General features: G+C 42.9%; 1 protein-coding gene across 4 annotated transcripts in view; it reads right to left on the bottom strand.

Annotated features, from left to right (window-relative positions):
* LOC146571252 (metal transporter CNNM4-like) overlaps positions 1-16,880 on the bottom strand; it is a 35,648-nt gene extending 18,768 nt beyond the window's left edge. For 3 of the 4 annotated variants that reach the window (XR_014893089.1, XM_085280380.1, XM_085280382.1), the window contains exons 1-4: positions 15,028-16,880; positions 5,281-5,424; positions 4,138-4,272; positions 3,688-3,857 (exon numbers count right to left, since the gene is read on the bottom strand). Coding sequence is in view for 3 of the 4 variants with exons in the window: in XM_085280380.1 (XP_085136506.1) it covers positions 3,688-3,857; positions 4,138-4,272; positions 5,281-5,424; positions 15,028-16,528 (1,950 nt within the window). In the remaining variant the exon portion in view is untranslated. The remainder of the gene's footprint in view (positions 1-3,687; positions 3,858-4,137; positions 4,273-5,280; positions 5,425-15,027) is intronic. The other variant, XM_085280381.1, reaches the window with a different exon arrangement.
* Between the last annotated feature and the right edge of the window lie 721 nt (positions 16,881-17,601).

Raw genomic sequence — 17,601 nt, 5'->3', positions numbered from 1 at the left:
ACTATCTTTGTGGAAAGGTCTTCTATATGTCTATCATTTAATGACCAAAAGAGATTTTCCATCAGACAATAACAGAGACATCTCCTTGAAAACCACATCTGACTCCTGCAGAAAATTTTGTGCACAACTTTAGCATCAGCCTGTTTACTGGCTTCTGTAACCACACAGCCTCCACTTCTACCATGCAGACCACATTAAGATCTAAAACCACTACATCCTGACTCAATATGTCAGCAACGCTAGGCTTGGTCTACTGTTTATGAGAAATGGTCAATTTGTTTTTATGAATATATAAAGTCTGAAAGATCCAAAATGTTTTTTTAGAGGAAGCATTTCAGCATAAGAAGCTGTGGTATGCCAACTTGGCAGCTGAGGCAGAGGACAGAGGCTGGAAGATCAAGGTGCGCCCGGTGGAAGTGGAGTGCACGGACTTTGTTGCCAGTACAACAGCAAAACTGCTTAGAGAGATTGGGATCAGAGGACAGGCGCAACGGCAGGCTATAAGAGAACTAGCTAACACTGCTGAGAGGACCAGTCACTGGATATGGTTAAAAAGGGCTGACATCACTTGGGCAGCTACAGCAGTCAGCTAACCGCGAGAGAAAAGAAAATATTATGCTCTTCTCCCCTCTGCTCTTCTTCCCTTTTCTGGGAGGCGGTGGGGAGGTAGAGCGTACAGCCCAATCCAGCGGGCAGCTGTGGGAAGCCAGATCGGATGCCCCCCTTCCGGCTCTCCTCTCTGCTCTCTCCTATCTTGTACCTTTTCTATCCCTTTGAAGAAGTGAAGCTCCATAAATGCTAAAGAGGTAAGTATTATTTCTCAGTTGCAGTGAATAGATAGGAGAAAATAAACTGTACAAAAATAAACAGAAGAAAGAATAGGAGAAATAACAACTTAACATAAACCAGTGACACACTGCAGGGCCTGACCAACCCTGGCAGGACCTCCTTGGATTGTCCATTACTGATGATGTGTCCCAAATCTTAATATGATAACCTAGATCAGATCTCTAATCCCCCCCCCCCCCCCCCCAAACAATGGCAGATTAGCTTGGTAAAAGACCAAAAGTTGAGGCACACAACGATGTGTGCTGCTGGTAACGTTTCTGGGCTGCCTTTCCTCATAACAGTCATCCCTCAAGATTCTCGCCATTTAAAGCTATGCATTATCAGGGAGTACAACATCTAGTCCTTTTACTGAATTTAAAAGGGCGTAAAATAGAGTTACTTCCATAGCATTTCATTAGTTGTTGTTTTGGGTTGTTGTTTAATGATCCATGTTGCCTTTACCAAACTGGCATGATTAGTAATGCAAAAGCCCAAATGTTTTTGCACTTTTGAATGTATCACATTTCCAGTAATACTCTCAGCCAGCTATATTACCTTAATCATGTTGCTGAACATCTTTCCTCACACCCTGTTTTGCAGGACATTCTACTATTTCCCTTATTTCCAGGATTGTCCTCCAGGGCAGTAAATCAAAACCTCAAAAGGTTTTCAGGCTTTCCAGGACCTGCAGGAACCAGACTGTCTATGTGATACATGTGTGACCTGGAGCCTCTGCAGTGAAAAATCCACGAGTCGGGTCTTATGGCATGTAAGAGAAACACCTTAGCCTCCTATAAATATTACATCCTGCCGCAGGCACTCCAGTGTAGGGTTCAGTGTCTCTTTACCTCAAACAAATCAACACATAGACGTTTGTGCTTTCCTTGCTCTCAGGACTCCCGATAATACACTGCCTTAATTTAACCTTTAACATAAATGCTGCACTGATCTGATTCCAACCTAAAACTCAATGCAGCGCCACGAGGTCTGTCAATAAAGACAAGCTAAAATCTACATTTTCCAAGGTATAAGGATCAAACTGGTCCTCACCAAGACAGACACGTGTGCGCACACACACACACACACACACACACACACACACACACACACACACACACACACACACACACACAGCCAAGTGATGGAATGGGAGCAGTTCTGCTCAGGTTGCACACTGAGCATGTAGAGTCCCTCTATCCACACCTCAGGTGTTGACAACAAAGCCTACAGAAACTAACAACAGTTTCGCCTCAGCACAGCAGACACAGCCATCGTATGTGTATTCATCTGCATCTTGCTTTGAAACACTAAATAGAGAATTCGTACTCAATTCTCCAAATACCCTCCTAAGGGCATGCACACTTTTGTTGTACACTGTAAGTACCTTAAGTCAGGTACAGACTCGAAAGGTGTTTAGAGCCTGCATGTGTGCAAATCACCCCTACACACACACACACCCACCAACCACTCTAACAACCAGAGATAAACCTGTTGGTCACCAGATTAAGCAGGTCAATCTACGTCATCCAGTCTGACTACATTATGACCCTTGAAATCTATGCCAAAATGAAAATAGATAAATGAATCGATAAATCAATAAGAGACTCAAAAAAGAATAAATCATGAATCCCAAAAATACAATGTAGAGTACTTTTTATTTAGTGTCAATTTAATTGACATTTGGTTTACAAATGTATAAACTTTCACATTTTCAGTGGTTTGAGGAGACTATGAGCACGTTAAGATAACTATGATTTGATGCTAAATGAATACAATTGAATTGAAGTGAACACTTACACTATGTATTCATTCATTTGATTTTGTACTTCTCTGCCTGTATCATTCTCCACATGCATTGTTTCTGATTTTTTATTTCTACATTTCTTTGTGCATTTATTTTTTGATATATAAATGAAGCAGGCAATGAGTGAAAGTGTCACATGGAGTCAGATTTTTGCCTATTATCTGACTGATGTTAAGATGAATGAGCAGTGGTAAAACCACAAAACATACTGTTATTGTAGTCACCCCTTAAATGATCTTTATCAGTCTAAGTGTATGATATTTTTGCAATATTTTCACCAATGCGCAACTCAAGGCTTTATCTCTAGCTTCAAAGCCATCAGACTCTGTTAGCAATGACAATCACTTTATCTTTGGTTAGTCAGCTAGGTTTGGAGTGGTGTGCAACTTTAGTGTTTTTAACTTATTAGCATACTTGGGCAGAAATCTCATAGAGACTAGCTGGGAACCACCAGTCCCTAGGGCAGGGGTGTCAAACTCAAATACACAGTGGGCCAAAATTCAAAACTGGAACAAAGTCGCGGGCTAATGTTAATATTTATTGAAATATATTTATTCCTCCAGATATAAGAATGAATCTTTTCTTATGGACTAAAACACGTTTTGCTGAAAAACTGAATATGGAACAAGCAAAGCTTAATACTAAACAATATATATACTAGCTGTATAATACCAGTAGGCCAGCTCTAATAGTAATTTGGTATGGCTTCGCGGGCCAAATGTAATTAGGCTGCGGGCCAAATTTGGCCCGCGGGCCAGAGTTTGACACCTATGCCCTAGGGGAAAAAATGACTATTCCACAGCCAGTTGTGAGAACTTGACCAAAGTGTACTTGGTCATAAAGAATTTTATGGTGCTGCATCAAAAACGGTGTTTGGTGTTCAGGAGATTGTCAATAGGTTGTATGGAACATGACAATTTGTCTGCAAACACTCACCAATTACTCACCAACTGGTAGTGAAACAGTATTTCAAAAGTCCTAGACATACTCCTGATTACCACCAAATCATATAGGTGATGTCACCATTTCTACAGACTATATGAATGTGTTTTTACCTGCAGAATGAGAACAAAGTAGTCGACAGGTTTGCCTCTCTGATAGAGGAAGTGCTGTGGCGATCGTTTATCATTTTCATTAAACTTTAGTTCCTGGATGACATCCGGATGTTTGAGGATCCTCAGTAGGACTTTCTCTGTGATCTGGAATGGGCTGAACAGGCTCACCTCTAATGGGAGAGAAAAAAAGGCATTGTAAACGATCAAATTAAAACAGCAGAAAATACAGGCCTTGGACTAATTATTGACTGAGAGGTTTTTAGTAGATAACTTTATAGCATTTTACAGTCAATAAATAAAAATCAGCTGATTAGTTTAAGCCCTGTTAATTTGCATACTAAAAGATAGCATGTACAGACAGTGGCTGTGATTCAGCAGAGGATAATAGTCAGTGGCACTGAAACAAATGTGTGCTGGCTAAATGTAAGATTATTGCCTAGTGAATATCACCTGTGGCCAGGAAACGATGAGCTGCCAGTAGGAGCTGAGGAGAGATCTTCACCTTACTGTCCCCTTCTTGCTTGAACGCTGAGAAGTCGCGTTTGCTTTTGTTGGGATCCACCTTCTTCCTGTTCCTGTTGTCAGCTGTGGCAAGAAAGAAAAGAAATAGGAGTTTAAATAATAGTAAAAATGAATGAAATTAAATGAAAAGTCATGTTTTGCTCTGTTAAAATTTCAAAAAAGTTTAAACTTAGAAAGGTGAAAGTCAAAGAGGAGGAGGCAGCACGAGCAGGCACCAGCTGATAGCACTCCGGCAATTTCAGTGTTTTTTTACGGTGTCCCACACAAACCGTTAACTAACTGACTCTATTGCACTCCACATACCACTGCCTTTGTAATGCAGATGCTGCTCTATGGACAATTCTACCCTCAAGAATCTCATGTTTACAAGCTGCTACACTGGTCACTTTAAATCATTAAACCTGTAAATTGTAAATTTTAAATTGTTATTGATCCTTTTACCTTACGTACCTAAGCGTATATTTATTTCTCTTCTTATATTTATTGTTGTCTTTTGCACTGAATGGAACTGGAGCCTCGTCTGTACTGTACTGTATATAGCAGAGATGACAATAAAGTTTACTTTGACTTTGAGAAGTTATAAGGTAATGCTAGTCAGCTTGTTTACCAAGGTGAATTCATAAGCTATACAGGTGTAACGCAAAGCAATACGTGTCAGGCAAATGAATAATAAAATATTAAAAATATACTCATTAAAACTAAAGGAACAACTTTTGTGGTCTGCAACTTACAGCAAGTCAAATTATTAGGGACATAAAAACACTCCATCATGTGAGTTATTAAAGGTTGAGCTTTTCAGACCTTAGTCATGTTAATGTGATCATTAACAATATAAATATCATAAAGTTGGACACTTTAACATGGGAGGCTGTGGGGATTTTATTTAACATTTAAATTATATACAATTATATATATTATGAGTAGGACAACACAGCAATCATCTCTAAGTACAGGTCCTGTGTACATGTGCTGCTGTATCACTGTACCAGTGCTTTTGTCGGTGAGTGAGTGTTTATGTGTTATAACATTTATGTGAGTGCTGCAGTCAGCAATTAGCAAGAGCTGACTCACTGTAGAGGTCAGATTCATCCAGGATCTCTGACTTGATGATCTCCTCGATAACATCCTCTAAGGTGACTAATCCCAGCACCTCATAGAAAGGATCTCCCTCCCCCTCATTGTTCACCTTCTGGACGATGGCCAAATGAGATTTACCTGGTGAGGACACAGATCACCTAAAGGTTATGAGAAACAAGAGCACTGTAGAACATGCATATCATTTTTCTCATCATTTTAAATTCCCTATGTTTCCAGAAATCATTTAACATGAAAGTGGGGCAGCATCAAACACGACAGAGGAGAAGAAGTTAGCGAGTTTCAGTGCAGCTGCTGCGTCTTTAACTTCAGCATCTAGCCTTTAGACAGATTTAGCTCCTGCTACAAGAAAACATCCTTTTTTGTTTTACAAAAGTCACACTGCTATTCGATCTGTCAGTGGATTTATCCTGACTGATGAGAGGGCAGACTCATGCCTTAATATAGCCCAGACTAGGCTAAGAGCTTTGAAGAGAAAAGAGTTGGAAGGACTGCCAGAATGAGATAAAGAGAAGTGAGACAGAGAGAGAGGCAGGAGGAGAACGAAGCTAAGTAGAAAGAGGTATATAACAAGAGGACACAAAGCATTATTGCACTCATGACTCTGCATTGTTCTCACAACACTCCCCACATGCACCGACTGCATGCAGCACTGTGTGCAAACAACTAAACCTGATACAACATGATGAGCAATGGCTGCCAGTAAGAGTTAAGTAAAAACATTATCAGGTCAGCAGGATGGAAACCTGTCACAGTTCATGGTCATCAAACACCAGCAGAAGCAGAAGCACTATCTACTTTTGGCCTCCATGGTGCTCACTGATTTGTATGAAGTAAAAGAAACAGAAACGTCCATTTTCAGCAAGAAAACATTTATTTTGTTTCAATAGGTTTCATCAACTCCAGTGGTGAACCTTTAAACAGTGTTTCATTCCCAGCCTTTTTCACCTGATCTGCTTTGAAAAGGTCTTGAGCAACCCATTACTTCTTTATATTTTGCAAGGAAACAGGCACAGTGACTTACTGAAGTGTTGTGTGTTTTTATGTCCAGGTTATGCATTTACTGCATTGACAATATCTTTTGGATAATTTTCATACTGAAAACCAAAGCAGTTGCCCATCATACACTTTCCAGTTCGTATTGCATGGTAGATTAAAATCTGATGATACAGCCCAAATCAAAAGATTAAGACCACACGAAAAATGACAACAACAAAAAGAAAAAAGCATATTATGCATGCTTGGATCTTAACAAGGTTCCAAGTAGAGCCTCAATATGCAGCAAGGAGAAATGGGAGAGAGAAAAAACATTTTTTGAGCATGCAATTTGTTGAAAACAACTCTTACACTGAAGCAGGCTGCTATACAGCTGATTAAAAGTTTTGGTCCACACCTCCACACCTCCAGTCATGCCAATAACGTTGGAAACATTCGGGACCATCCATTCATCCATCCATCCATTTTCTTCCACTTATCCGCGGCAGGGTCGCGTTGGCAGCAGCCCAAGCAGAGAAGCCCAGACCTCCCTCTCCCCAGCCACCTCCTCCAGCTTGTCCGGGGGAACACCAAGGCGTTCCCAGGCCAGCCAAGAGATATAATCTCTCCAGCGTGTCCTGGGTCTGCCCTGGGGCCTCCTCCCGGTGGGACATGCCCGGAAAACCTCACCCAGGAGGCGCCCAGGAGGCATCCTTGTTAGATGCCCAAACCACCTCAACTGGCTCCTTTCGAAATGGAGGAGCAGCAGCTCTACTCTGAGCCCCTCCCGAATGGACGAACTTCTCGCCAGCCACCCTATTCCCGCTACTTGTATTCGCCATCTCGTTCTTTCGGTCACTATCCACAGCTCGTGACCATAGATGAGGGTAGGGGCGTAGATCGACTGGTAAATTGAGAGCTTCGCTTTTACACTCAGCTCTCTTTTCACCACATGGGACAGGTACAGTGTGCGCATCACTGCAGCCGCTGCACCAATTGGTCTATTGATCTCCCTCTCTCTTCTCCCATCACTCGTGAACAAGACCCCGAGATACTTAAACTCCCTCACTTGGGGCAGGAACTCGTCCCTGACCCGGAATGGGCACTCCACCCTTTTCCGGCTGAGGACAAAGGCCTCAAATTTGGAGGTGCTGTTTCTCATTCCCACTGCTTCACACTCAGCTGCGAACCGTTCCAAGGCAAGCTGTCCATCACCTGATGAAGCCAACAGAGCCACATCATCTGCAAAAAGCAGAGATGAAATCCTGAGACCACCCAAGTGAAAGCCTTCTCCCACTTGGCTACACTTAGACATTCCGTTCATAAAAATTATAATTTCATAAAAATTATGAACAGAATGGGTGACAAAGGGCAGCCCTGGCAGAGCCCATCACTCACCAGGAACGAGTCAACTTATTGCCGTCTATGCGGACCAAGCTCTTGCAACTGTTGTATAAGGACTGAATGGCCCGTAGCAATGGGCCAGACACCTCATACTCCTGGAGCACCCCCCACAGGACCCCCGAGGGACACGGTCAAATGCCTTTTCCAAGTCCGCAAAACACATGTAGACTGGTTGGGCAAACTCCCATGCACCCTCAAGCATCCTCAAGAGGATAAAGAGCTGATCCAGTGTTCCACGAACAGGACGAAAACCGCACTGTTCCTCCTGTTTCCGAGGTTCGACTAACGGACGGACTCTCCTCTCCAGCACCCTGGCTTAGACTTTCCCAGGGAGGCTGAGGAGTGTGATTCCCCTGTAGTTGGAACACACCCTCCGGTCCCCTTTCTTTAAGATGGGGACCACTACCCCTGGTCTGCCAGTCCAGGGGTACTGCCCCTGATCTCCACGTAACATTGTAGAGACGTGTCAACCAAGACAGCCCTACAACATCCAGAGCCTTCAGGAACTCTGGGCAGACCTCGTCCACCCCAGGGGCTCTGCCACCAAGGAGTTGTTTAACTGCCTCAGTGACCTCGCCCCCAGAGATTGGCGGGTCATCCCCTTCATCCCCAGACTCTGCTTCTGCAACGGAAGACGAGCCAGTGGGATTGCGGAGGTTCTCGAAGTATTTCTTCCACCGCCCAACAACTTTCTCAGTCAAAGTCAACAGCACTCTACCCGCACTATACACAGTGTAGGTAGAACACCCCTTTCCCCTAGTGAGTCGCCTGACAGTTTGCCAGAATCTCTTCGAGGCAGCCTGAAAGTCTTTTTCCATGGCCTCTCCGGACTCCTCCTAGACCCGAGTTTTTGCTTCAGCCACCACCCGCGCCGCATTCCGCTTTGCATGTCGGTACCTATTGGGACATGGAATGTCACCTCTCTGGTGGGGAAGGAGCCTGAGCTAGTGTGTAAGGTTGAGAGGTAGATATAGTCGGGCTCACCTTAACGCATGGCCTGGGCTCTGGAACCAGCCTCCTGGAGAGGGGCTGGACTCTGTCTCAGTCTGGAATTTCCCCATGGTGAGAGGTGGCGGGCTGGGGTGGGTAACATTCAGGAACATCAAGGTAAAAAATTTTATCGTCAGAGAATAAAACTTTCTTCAACCTCCAATATCCCATGTTTGTTGCTCTCTTGCAAAGTCCAAACTGTCGGTTCTGTGGGAGTTCAAGGAGACGAGGCCTTTGAAGACGTTTTTTGTTTTTGAAGCCCTTCAGTCTCAGATGCCATCTGATGGTTATTGGGCTGCAGCCTGCACCAGTAACGGCTTTAATTTGGGTCGAGAATCGTCCAGTGGCTGTCTGTCAAGACACCAGCACTGAAATTTTTGGGGGTCTTCCACTTGACTTTCTTGTTCCATAATCCTCCGGATCATTTAAGGAATTCCAAATGACTGTCTTAATGCGTCCCACCTCAGCAGTGATGGCACACTGTGAGAGAAACTGCTTATGCAGTTCAACAACCGAACACATTCAAAAAGGGAAATTTTTTTTTGCCTTTGCAATGAGAATGTCAGTGTGACTACCTGACAGAAAATGACAATTAATCCACATTTTTGCACAGATTTGGCCTTTTAAAGGCATGTGATCTTAAATTTTTGATCAGCTGTAAAATGCTCAAAATTTTTTTTGTCTCACTCCCATTTCTTTTTGTTGCATGTTGAAGCTCTACCACCATGCAAAATTTTTAATTTATTTTAATTGGGACTGTACTTTTGACCATATTCCCAATACCACTTGTTGAAATGCAACCCCAACCCATGAAAGAACCTCCATCATGTTTTCTAGATGTCTGTGGACACTCACTGTGGTACTTCTTTTCTAACTTCCTCTGTGTGACTTGAACCAAAAGTTTCAAATTTGGATTCATCACTCCATAAACCTGTTACCACTGAATTTCAATCCATTTCTAGTGTAATGGCATACCTCAGCTTTTTCTCTCCATTTCCCATCCTTAAGTATAGCTTCTTGAAAGCCACTCTTTCACCAGCAACCTTGACACCATAGGCTGATGTATCTCTCAGGTCCTCTGTCAGGACACTCTGCATGCCATGCTGAGATATGCCAGATTTTGGGCTAATAGCTTTTTGAGATCTTAATGGTACAAAAATACTATTGCATGCCTGTGAAACTGTTATCTTTCACAAGTTTTATAGTTTCAGTAAATACAAGGAAACAACTTACCGTATGTGCTTTTGCAAAAGGCCCCAAGCAACAAGGTGCCTAATAATTTAATTTAAAATTGATTAATTGCCAAGCTGTCCATTACGTGTAGACATGACACTGGTTTATCCCTGGTGTTAAGAGCCTGAATATGACTGAATGATTCACGGCATACATATAAATATATTATATAATTTATAGTTCTTCATGTACTCAAACAGCCACTGTTTGAGGCTTAGTGCTTTCAGTGCATCAATATATCATCAGTAGTTCGAATAGTGAGCAGCTTCAGCCAACAGATTCAAACATTTGCCCCATGAGGCAAAAAAAATGACTTTGACATCAAGATTTCTATCAAACAGCTTTCTTCTTCCTACATGTGCTTTAAAAACATTTTAAAAAATGTTCTGTGTTAAGAAATGATTCTAAAATTAAAAAAAAAAAAATTATCCCTCAATTTTCTTCTGACATGTTTAAGCAGAGATGCCCACTTCCCTCCTCCACGCCTGGGGAGACAGAGGTTTTCGCATCCAGCATGTCCTGGGTCTGTCACAGGGTCTTCTGCTACTTGGACATGCCTGGAACACCTTACCTAGGAGGCTTCCTAGACAGATGCCTGAACAACATCAACTGACTCCCTTCACTGTGGAGGACCAGCAGCTCTACTCTGAGCCCTTCCTGATGATCTCTAATGCTGAGCCTAGGCACCCTTCAAAGCAAGTTCATTCCTGCCACTTGTACCCACTTGTAAAGGTAGGAAAATAGACCACTGGGTAACTCACAAAACCACAGATGCTTCACTAATTTGCTTCAAGCTCCCATAAATTATTCCCTCCCACTCAAAATATTTCACCTGGAACTATGAAACTATTAAAGTGAGAATTAGTCTCTTATGACCCATCATAAAGACAGCCTACCATGACCAAACAAAGCCACGACTGCTAGCACTGTAGTGTGCAGTCCTAGCAATGTGGTAGCCAGCAGCCAAAAACATGACTCATACATCAGACAGCACTACTACCACCATCAGTCCCACCCCCCACAGAAGGTTTGAACGCCATCTCCTTGCAGCACATTTTTAGCAGACAAGTTCAGTTTCTAACCTTAAACAAAAAGTGTCTCTCATCAAAAATGTGCTCATGTTGTTGAAGATTAATGGGCTGAAATATAAAAATCCAATTTTTTAAACTGAATTGTTGACATCAGATTGCCTAAAATACTATGGAGACCTTGATTTCCTGTTTTGCTATTATCATGGTAATTTGACAAATGGCACTTTATTTAGGCTTATGCATCATGCATGCAGGACTTGGGCTTTGATGCTATAAAAAGCCACAGCTGAAGGTGATGCTTATTTGCAATGACAGCTGAAATTACACTAATTCTTTTGCAATTTGGGGTGTGTTGGGATTCAGAGATTCTTTTATTGCTACCATATAATTTGCCTTATGAAGAATGTATTAATAACATGTTTCACAGTATCATTTATCAGTAATATTTCCTACAGGGTTTATATTGCATTGAATATGTCTGTCATCACATTGACCTTTCTATTTTTACAGGTTGAGTTCATTTTATACACAATGCATAAATGTGCTTGGTTAGAGTTGATGTTCCATTCTAGAAGGTTTTAAGCTTCACTGGTGAGAGTGTCCAGATGATACATGCTGAGGGGAGATGAGAACATAGCAGGTTAATTGCATGCACGCTTACGATACACATATTAATCTAGTAGCAGGTCTGAGCGAAGGCCTAAGCGTCTTCTGCTTCAGTTTGAGACTGGCTGCAAAGGACTCTACTTAGTGATTAAGGACGAGGGTCCATTATTAGCTCTCAGAGATGCTGAGACCTGAAGTTATTACCCTAAAAGGCAAGTAATGTAGAAAAGAGAAGTAATATGCCAGTGTATGGTTATTAGAAGTGTACGTGATGTACCCTTGTCTGCACGGGTTGAACTTTTGCCCGTCTGTCACCATGTATTTTTGAACTGTATTGACGTAGGTGTGATATTTTATCCTATAAAACCAGAACCCAATGTATTCTTGTCAGAGCAACCCATTCCGTATGCTGATGGTTGGTTGTTCTCCTGTGATAATAAAACTCATCGTTTGATTGCACTTTTCCGGAGCCTCCGTAGTTTGTTGTCTGGTCTAAAGTTGATCGATCTCGCAGCAGGTGGAAATGAGGCATGCAGCCAGTTCCACAATGACTGAGCTTCATAATGTAGTTCTTTTCATATCTACAGTCTTATAAATGTAATGTCAAAGAATGAAATGCAATGTTTTTAATGTCTCTGGGGAAAAAAACCACATTGATATGTTGCAAGACCATCACAATCAGCTGCAGCGCCAAGGCTGTTATGATATTAAGCTCAGCTTTCAAGGTGTGTATATCAGTGGATTTCTGGCACTACTCCTGTACGGCTGAACGTGCCGATTTTCGTCCCATCAAACAGCACAAATCAGATGATTTGAGTGATTAGGCTAGAGATGATCTCTGACTAGAGATGATCAGTGGTATCCACAGCCAGATTTAATTAAAGGAGTAACTTGTGGCCACTTAGGTTTAAGTCATTGCAGCACACAATTATAAATATTTTAGTTTGTCGTTTCTGGTAAGCTGAAATGCTTCTGATGGTGACATTTGTATTCTTGATTTTTCCCCATTTTTTAAAAATTACTTTTACATTCACTTAAAGCCACTTTACTAGGCAGATTCAATGCAATCTAACATCACAGCCCTGCCACAAATTCATTTTTAACTTTTGCTGACATTGTTTTAAATGGTGCGGATTCTGCTTTATCTTTATCACTGAGCTGTGCTTATATGCAAACTTGCACAGCTCAAGTATGTTCACTTTGGGGTGAAAAATGAAGTAAATGTGAAGTGACAAAAACTGCAGTTCCTCTAGAAGTAACTTGAGGTTGATACCCAACTTTACATTATCAAAAGCATTTTTACTATTTAGCATAAAAATGGTTTTGTCCTTTATGAACCCTTTCCTCCTTCATAACAAATGTACTGTGGGTGACATTAAAAAAGAAAAAAAAACCAATATATCCATTTGGATGCTGGAGTGGTGTGGCTAATTTGGGTATCAGGTATAACTGATCGGGATCAGTTATACCTGATTGGAGTCAATGAACTGGTCCTCTACACTATCTTTGCACTGTCTATCCCTTCTGGAGCATTTTAATGTAATAATTTGCAAAATAATATGGCCAACTGTGGGGTCAGAATATCAGTAAGAGAAGATACGAGATCTCTCATGACCCTAGGGTGTGAGTGTGTATGCCAGAACACTCTGGAATGCACACAAAGTCTTTGCAGACTACTAAGGATCACACATCCTATCACTACACAATCGATTATACACCTCTAAGCATATATGGTTAAATATTTCTAAGCATAAATGACAATCAACAATATAACCCTGACAGACAGCCAGAATGTTACCAGAATAACCAAAAATGACTGAAAATGGATAAAATGTTAAGAACATCTAAAGTTTGGCATATTCTTCATGAACAGAAAAGATGGAGATAGCCACCATGACATCACCCATGGGAGTCATTAAGTTCCACTGCGAAGGCTTAAATGAAGATTTTTGTCATAACAATCATGGTGTCTTGGAACAAATGAGGGGTGGATATAATTGAAATCAAGGAAACTGCACTCTTATAGCATAGAGATGTGTCAGTTCTCTGCAAAAATATAGAATGAACAGATTTATCGGTTATAAAAATATAACAGCAGAAACATGACCTTTTACTGTTGTTTCTTATATTAAAATGTATTGATATATATCTGAATATGACATAAGAACTAAAATGTTGGAAAACAAAGTATAAGCTGTGTATTAGATTTCTAGTGTTCCAAGTGGCTGAAGAGTGTATACTGAATTATTCGAAGGCAAAAATGAATTGCCATTAATGATCTAAATATGCGTATTTACTGATAAGAAAAGTAAATGCTGCCCTACTTCTTATCTGACACTGAAAAGGACAAGATCAGCAGTTTTTCTAGAAATTAATTGTTAATGTTTTTCAAACAAAAATAATAGAAAAGATAACTTTTTCTTAGGTCTGAACTGCAAGTTGCTGCATTTCTTTACATCAGTGTGAACTGCGGGTTCAAGATATTGCTAAGCAATTTTATGACCCAACACTTTGGGGGTGTCACCCTCACCACATAAAGCTCAATTAGATTCTCAGATTAGCTTTATGTGGTCAATAACTTTTTCCACACTGAGCCAGGCTAACATCATTACAAAAAAAATGCTAGGATATCAAACAGACCACCAGCAGCGCACATTGACTGTAACCATCTTATTGTGGTTTAAGCTCTGGGTAGTATTTTGGTCACTAGGATGAAGGGAAAACTATCAAATATTCAGATGTGCACCGAATTAGAAAAGCATTTCAGAAATTGGGTGGGTGGACCACAGCTAATCTCGTTATCTCTTGATACTACTTTTTTTCCACATACAGTGAAAAATGTATGTATGTACCTTACTGCTAATTTTTGTACCCTGCAAAATCAGCCAGTGGCACCAAACGGCCAACAGCCACGTAGCCACTAATCTAGGCCTTATGTTTGACTTAATCACTTGATTAATGAAAGAAATATTCAGCAGACACAATGATAACATTAACTTAGATGCACTTCTTATTTCACATGTTAGAAACATATTATGGATTTTTTTTAATAAACTGTCATTTATATGACAGTTTATCCAAATAAGTGTTTGTCTAGTTTCTTTTTATTCCTTTTCATATTGGGTTTCAATTTTATACTGCAGCTATGCTAGTTGTATTGTTGTGCATGGGACAATTAAAGCTCTCCAATCTTTAATAAGTGAATGCATAAACATACACTGCCCTCATGACAGCCTTATCAGGTGTGTGCAGGTTAAAAGCTCAACCCTGACCCCTTATAAGAGTAGTACAACATGTGCCCCGATGATGAAATGTGCTTTGTGTGTGTGTGTAGGCTGTGGTGTTCCACTAATCAATAGTGCTGGTGAACAGAGAGAGGGGGGGCTGTCGAGCTCACACAGGTTTAGGTCCCTGGTGATATGAAGGTTGCAGATTTTCAGAACAAAACATCATCAGGTGTTAGATTATGTCAATGCACACCCACCTTTCTTGAACTCCTCCAGCATGGCATCCAGCTTTGTGTCATGAAACACAAAGTGCACAGGGTGGTTATAGAACTTGGTGATGGTCTTTAGGTTTGTGCAGTCGTCCGGGTCCACGAAGGCCAAGTCCTTCACATACAGGATGTCCACGATGTTGGACCGCTCCTCATCATACACGGGTATGCGCGTGTATCCGCTCTCCATGATCTCTGACATAGTGTTGAAGTCCAGCACAGCATCTGCCTGGATCATAAAGCAGTTGGCTATGGGAGTCATCACATCCTCCACAGTTTTGGTCCTGAGCTCCAGGGCTCCCTGGATCATGTTAAGCTCCTCTTTGACCAGGTCATTATAAGGCTCTGTCACTTTAAGCATCTCCACCAACTTCTCTCTGTTGTACACAGTGCCGATCTCCTGTCCCAGCAGGAAATCCAACAGCTTGCTGACGGGAAAGGACAGAGGAAAGGTAAGGAACATGAAGAACTTTGTGACCAGGATCGTGTTTGCTCCCACAGCCAACCCGTGACGCGAGCACAGCGCCTGGGGGACGATCTCCCCAAATATGACAATGCCAATTGTAGAGGCGACCACGGCGCCCAGACCTGACCCGATGAGGTCATCGAGGAGGATGGTGAGGGTGGTGTTCACCAAAACGTTACCCAGGAGAAGCGAGCATAGGAGATAGTTGCCTTTGCTGCGGATCGGTTCGATTTTCCTCGCATATTTCTTCTCCTTGTCGGTGCCGCAGCTCTGAACGATCCGCAGCTCCATGGGGTCCAGCGCCATGAGCCCCAGGTTCAACCCGCTGAACATGCCCGAGAGGACCAGCAGGCACGAGATCATGATGACCTGCAGCCACATGGGTAGCAGCGACTTCTTCTCCTCCACCACCAGCATCCGGCCATCGCTGTCCCCCAGCTGCACCCACCTGCCGTCCGTGCTCAACGTGCACAGAGCGTATTCTTTCTTCTGGTCGCGTTTGCGCAGCGGCTTAATGTGCACGTTGAGCAGTCCCGACGTGCCCCGGCTGCTCACGTTTATGAAGTTCCCGACGGTGATGTCCTGCGTGAAATCCGCACAAGTTTTATCGAGCGCGTCCATCATGCCGCTGCCGCCCCGGGCCGCCGCCACCACCGTCCCCTTCTCCTCCTCCTCCTCCTCCTTCTTGACCTCTGTGAACTGGATCTCAGACCAGGCGCCCGAGTGAAGCTGGACCCCGTAAAACCGGAGCTGCACGGAGCTCTCCTCGGTCACCTGGATGACACCCTCGTCAGTGGTGCTGGCCGGCTTGTTGCTCCTCTCCAGCCTCATGCCGAGCACCTGACTCCCACCGCCTCCGCCGCCGCCTCCCCTTCCACCGCTGACACCGGGCCCAGCGGCTGCCACCAACTCTGTCCGACCGCTCCACAGACAGATAACCACGGTGAGAATGTAACCCTGCTGTCCACTCCATTCTGTCGCCATGTTTGTTTCTGTGCTCGGCGACCTGGGAGCTGACGTCATTTACTCATGTCCAAGCAGCTCCTCCCTCTCCCCCCATTCCCGCTATCTCTCACATACGCTCACTCATACACGGACACATACACACATTAACACCGACTGCCGGACAGCGACATGTAGAGCTGATAAACAAACACACTCACGCTCCTTGCAGGTCACACACGCTCCTGGTGACGCTTCGCTATCATTTTTCTGCAGCAACACTCACACTCCCCCCGCCTCAGTGCCCGGCCACGTTACTCCCCGCTGGGCTCGGGGCACTGCGGCACACAGCAGGACGGACGCTGCTGCTGCTGTCCCTGGCCACCGATTTCTCATCCAATTGTATCCAAAGCCAGTTGCGGTTATGTAAAGGCACATGGCATCTGTGTACATCCCCCCGCCCTCCATCCTCATCCTGCACCAGCCTGCATCCCGCTGGCACGATGCCCGGCCAGGGATGCTAGATGCAGGGGACGTTTATTTATTTCCTGAGAGACAAACTCTGTGGAGCCAGGATATAGCCCGTTTGTATAATGATAATAATTACATAAGCTGTCTGTATCAGTTCAGTTAAGATGTGGAAAAGCCTAATAATTTCCGAGGTTGACTATTACATTACTGCATCACTGCATTGTCACGGATTTTTTTCCCAGTGCAGTGTTTATTAGCCATCTTTATTTATTATTAGATCCTAATATTCGCTAATTAGCTGTTATGTAATAAGCCAATAACGTTAAAAGTCCTTTCCTGTAGCGTCACCCAGTGGCCACACCACTTATCAAAACTGTACTTAGGTCTGAGGTAAAATTATTTCTGAGGGGCCGAGCGTGCCAAAATTAATACAAATACAATGGTTATCATATCGTCTTGTCTCCGTGCCATTTTGTCTATTTTGTCTCTTTATGTGAGTCTTTTTGTGTTTATTTGTTGTTATTTTGTATTGCCGATGCCTGGGTCCAGGGAACAACCCTAACTGAACACATTACGAAGCATTCTGACCGATTTCCTCTTTTAAAGCGATGTGCACAGACACAGACATTTTTCTTTAGTCACAGCATGCGAATTTTAAAACGAAATGAACGTTTGTTCCTTTC

The sequence above is a fragment of the Mchenga conophoros genome, linkage group LG7, assembly GCF_057382185.1.
Source record: "Mchenga conophoros isolate Kocher_MC1m ecotype Shallow Benthic linkage group LG7, M_conophoros_male_GT1.1, whole genome shotgun sequence".
Classification (NCBI taxonomy): Eukaryota; Metazoa; Chordata; class Actinopteri; order Cichliformes; family Cichlidae; genus Mchenga; species Mchenga conophoros.
Note: the sequence above shows the minus strand (reverse complement) of the source record. Positions and strands in the feature narration are given on the sequence as shown.